Source organism: Lygodium microphyllum, chromosome 20 (assembly GCF_053477565.2).
Source record: "Lygodium microphyllum isolate KBCC chromosome 20, Lygodium_microphyllum_v1.1.10, whole genome shotgun sequence".
NCBI classification, from domain to species: domain Eukaryota; kingdom Viridiplantae; phylum Streptophyta; class Polypodiopsida; order Schizaeales; family Lygodiaceae; genus Lygodium; species Lygodium microphyllum.
Genome location: NC_141154.1, coordinates 4498973 through 4502610, shown reverse-complemented (window position 1 = coordinate 4502610; position 3638 = coordinate 4498973). Strand labels below are relative to the sequence as shown.

The 3638-nt window shown below is 42.1% G+C and overlaps 1 protein-coding gene across 1 annotated transcript; it reads left to right on the top strand.

Moving 5' to 3' along the window:
• Window positions 1-379: 379 nt before the first annotated feature.
• LOC148018659 (BURP domain-containing protein 6-like) lies at window positions 380-2125 on the top strand. The gene has a single exon (XM_087701184.1). The coding sequence runs from the start codon at window positions 609-611 to the stop codon at window positions 1734-1736; it is 1128 nt and encodes a 375-aa protein (XP_087557310.1). The 5' UTR covers window positions 380-608; the 3' UTR covers window positions 1737-2125.
• Window positions 2126-3638: the final 1513 nt, after the last annotated feature.

Sequence of the window (3638 nt, the reverse complement as noted above, 5' to 3'; positions counted from 1 at the left end):
AAATCACTTGATATATGTACTCATTGAGTCAATGACCCAATGCTATTTTATTCCGTGATAAAGTATAACTTCGATTCATGCCATGACCTCAATTGATTGACGATGGAATGCTATCATACGGTACTGTGTACCGAGGATTAGACGTGCGAATCCTCACATTGAATTTAACAGCATTTAATATGGAAAAGACTGGTTTGATTTGACTTCTCGAGAAGACAGCTTGATCAAATTATCAGAGAATCAGTCTTCAGGGGTTTGAGAGTCGTAACTCGTGCGCCGTGCGGATAGAACGCGCCATGCAAAGTTGTGAAAAGTCTCGACTCTCGAATCTCATTTACTTGCACAATGAGCTGCAACCCGAGTCAATGGGCAAGGACCCATGTGGTGCCGGTTCTCTGAGAAAGTGATCGTTCACAGCCTACAGGCCTCAAATTTGCTGCGGGACCGCGGGCTTCCCAAACACCACACACACACACACACACACACCTCTCTCTCTCTCTCTCTCTCTGGTAAACTGCTAATCGTAGCTCCAGCCTCTAGTAAAAGAACAACAAGAAAAGCGGGGAGCGGGTTATTATCCCTGTTTCCTGCTATCCTGTTAAGGCATTATGCAGATCCTCCTGGTCATCCTTCGGGCCGCATCGGCATGGCTCCTTCTCGGCAACAGCTTAGCTCTTGCAGGTAGCGCTGCTGATCATCCATCAGGGTTTTCTAATAGTAGTGATGACGCCCTTATAGAGGACCCAGCCGATAGCTCACGTACGATCCCATCCAGTCTCGCTTCTCGCATGAGCCGTCTCGACCCGGAGTCGGCCGCGGTCATAGCAACTAGGCTGGAAGCGGGCCTCAGTTTGGCACCTTTCTGCGTGCAAGGTGGCTTCGTTTGTAACGACAAGGATATGGGCTTCGTCCCCCTGCAGCTCTCTGTCTTGACTTCCTACAACTTCCCTCCAAGTTTTGATACGTCTCTGGAGGAGGCTGTTGTCAGCGGTCTCTTTTTCGGGGAAAGCAGGGTGGCTCCAGGGAAGACGCTCGAGATAGCTGCTACTGCGGCCAGGACTATGGCTGCTAATACTAGCACAAACAGGGCATTCCTGCCTCCGGTGCTGGTGGAAGCTCTGCGGCCCTTCTTTTGTGTGGAGAAGCTGCCGCAGCTGCTACGCCAGTTCGGGTTTTCTGTGGGATCCGGCATGGCCAGGAGCATGGAGGAAACCCTGAGGGTTTGCGGGGCCGCGCCCGCAGAGGGCGAGACGAAGGCCTGTGTGTCGTCCTTCGAAGAGATGGCCGACCTCGCGGCCTCTGTGTCGCGCAGCTCAGACCTCGAGATACTGGCAAGCGGAGCAGGCCTGTACTCCTTGGCGCCTCCTGACCTACTGTATGACCAGGCTGTCGCCATAAAAAGAATCCAAGAGATTCGCGCTCCTGCGGTTGCCTGCCACAGCGCCATGTTTCCTTTCCAGGTCTTCTATTGCCATTACTTGCAAGGCAGCAAGGTACTCAAGATGGACCTGAGCATACACAACACCAGATCAAATGCTGCTGACAACAGCTCCCTAAAAGGCTTCACTGTCTCTGCTTCTTGCCACAACTTTCATGCCCTACACATCAAGTTCAAAGACAGTCCAGTTCTAAGGCTTTTGGAGGACCTCTCGAATAACGAGGAGTTCATCTGCCATTGGAACTTCGGAGACAACGTCGTTTGGGTTCCCCGGACTGATAGCCAATCGCGGTTCTAGGGAGTTGTTCCCACCAGGCCCTGGCTGCAAACTTGTTTGTAACTCTGCAGGTTTCCTTGGCTTCTTGAGTCCTGACCCACAACTGCTTCGGAACCCGTAGCCAGTTCGGGCCATGGCTGAAGACATGGTCTATGCAAGTTCACAACTAGTTCGCACGTGCAGGTTTTCCTCCAATCTATGGGACCTGGGTCTTTATTTTCCTTCAGTGTCGCAATCTACAGATTACAAAGCTTCAGAATTGTATTTCGTATACCTAACTTACTTCGCTGGAGAGAGAGAGAGATTTTTCTATTAGTAAACCGTCGATTAATGTAATTTTCCGTCAACAGTCTTACAATGTTTGGCATTTCCTCAAGTTTGAGTCAGTATTGAATATAAAGAAATGTTTACTGCACAAAAAGAAAATTACATTAGCTTTAACAATAGTTTTACATTGTTTACTCAACTTTGAGATGCAAGTAAATATAAATCTTATCTTTAAGTAACGAAATTACAAAAGGTTGGTAAGTATCTTTAAACAAAATTGAAGGTGGTATATTGTATCATGATAAAGTGTTTGCATTTTCAGAAAAATGAGATTAGCTTTAGCACCATTTTTCTCACAACCTAAAGAGCTAGTCTTTTTTTCTTAAAAAACCTATGATGACTATAATTTTTTCCATTAAGTGATTGAAAACACTATCGAATAGGCCAAAATTTTGCTAGCTAAAAAAAGTGGCATTTTTATTCAACTAGATAGACCTAACACAAATTGCTCTAATTATGGCCCATAATTCCCTTTGCTAAACAGAGTGGCATTTATGTCCAACTAGAAGACCTAACCAAAATAGCTGTAGTAATGGTTCATAACTTCTATGACTCATTAATCAAATTTTCTTTGTTTATTAAGATAGCTTGCTTATGCATGTAAGTAGATTGCATGCATTTATTTATTTTATTGTACAACTTGTGGCTCTTGCTAGAGTCTTAGAATATATGCTTAGTTGTGTTTTTTTAATGTTGTCGAAGGGGTTTTAGTTGAAAGGTCGTATCCTTGAGGGGGTCACTCATGAATATATGTATATATAATGTGAGTTTAAAATAAGGGATTTTTAAAATACCGTTTTTTATATATTTTTTATATACAGAAGGTTGTCATATAAAGGAGTTACTTACATATTCAATAGCAAAGTGTTGTGTTTTATATAAGAAAAATTCACAGATTAGGATATTTATAAATAGGTTATGAATACACGTCATATAGAAAATGTACATATAGTAAATTCCCTCGAGGTCGTATCCATCGGGGATCAAAGATAGAAGAAAATAGAGAATAGGAGATAGAGGAGAAGAAAAAGAATAGAGAAGAGATAAACACAATAAAGATAAAGCACGATGAATGAAATCCATATGTATTGATAGAACTTGAAATTCCTTGTCCGGCACTACTCAGAAGCAATCTTCAAGCATTAGATCTCTCAGAGCTTCCTCGTAGATCCAAAAACGTGCATCCAAAACAACAGCTTCTTCTTTACTGCTCGGAATACAAATTTGATGTTTTTGTTGGCTCCGAAAGGGAGGTACCTCTGGACACTTGATAAAAAAGTTTCCCAAATCACTCTTAGTTCAAAGTGTTTGCTACTTGTCAATTGTGATTGTAATACATGTAATTTCGCTCCTATTTCTTTTTCATGAAAAATCCAAAACTAGTTGAAAAAGCCCCTTGCTTTTTGTATGTCACTTTATTTTAGAAGTTTTCTTTGCTTTTTAGGATATTTACAATAAATAATATTTAAAATAAGTTAAAATTATTAAAAAATCTAGTATTTTTGAATCAATATCCATGCCATGGACACTAGCACTAATGACATTGACTCTCTAGATAAATAAGAAAGTCAGATGTCTCTTGCTTTTTACATGCTA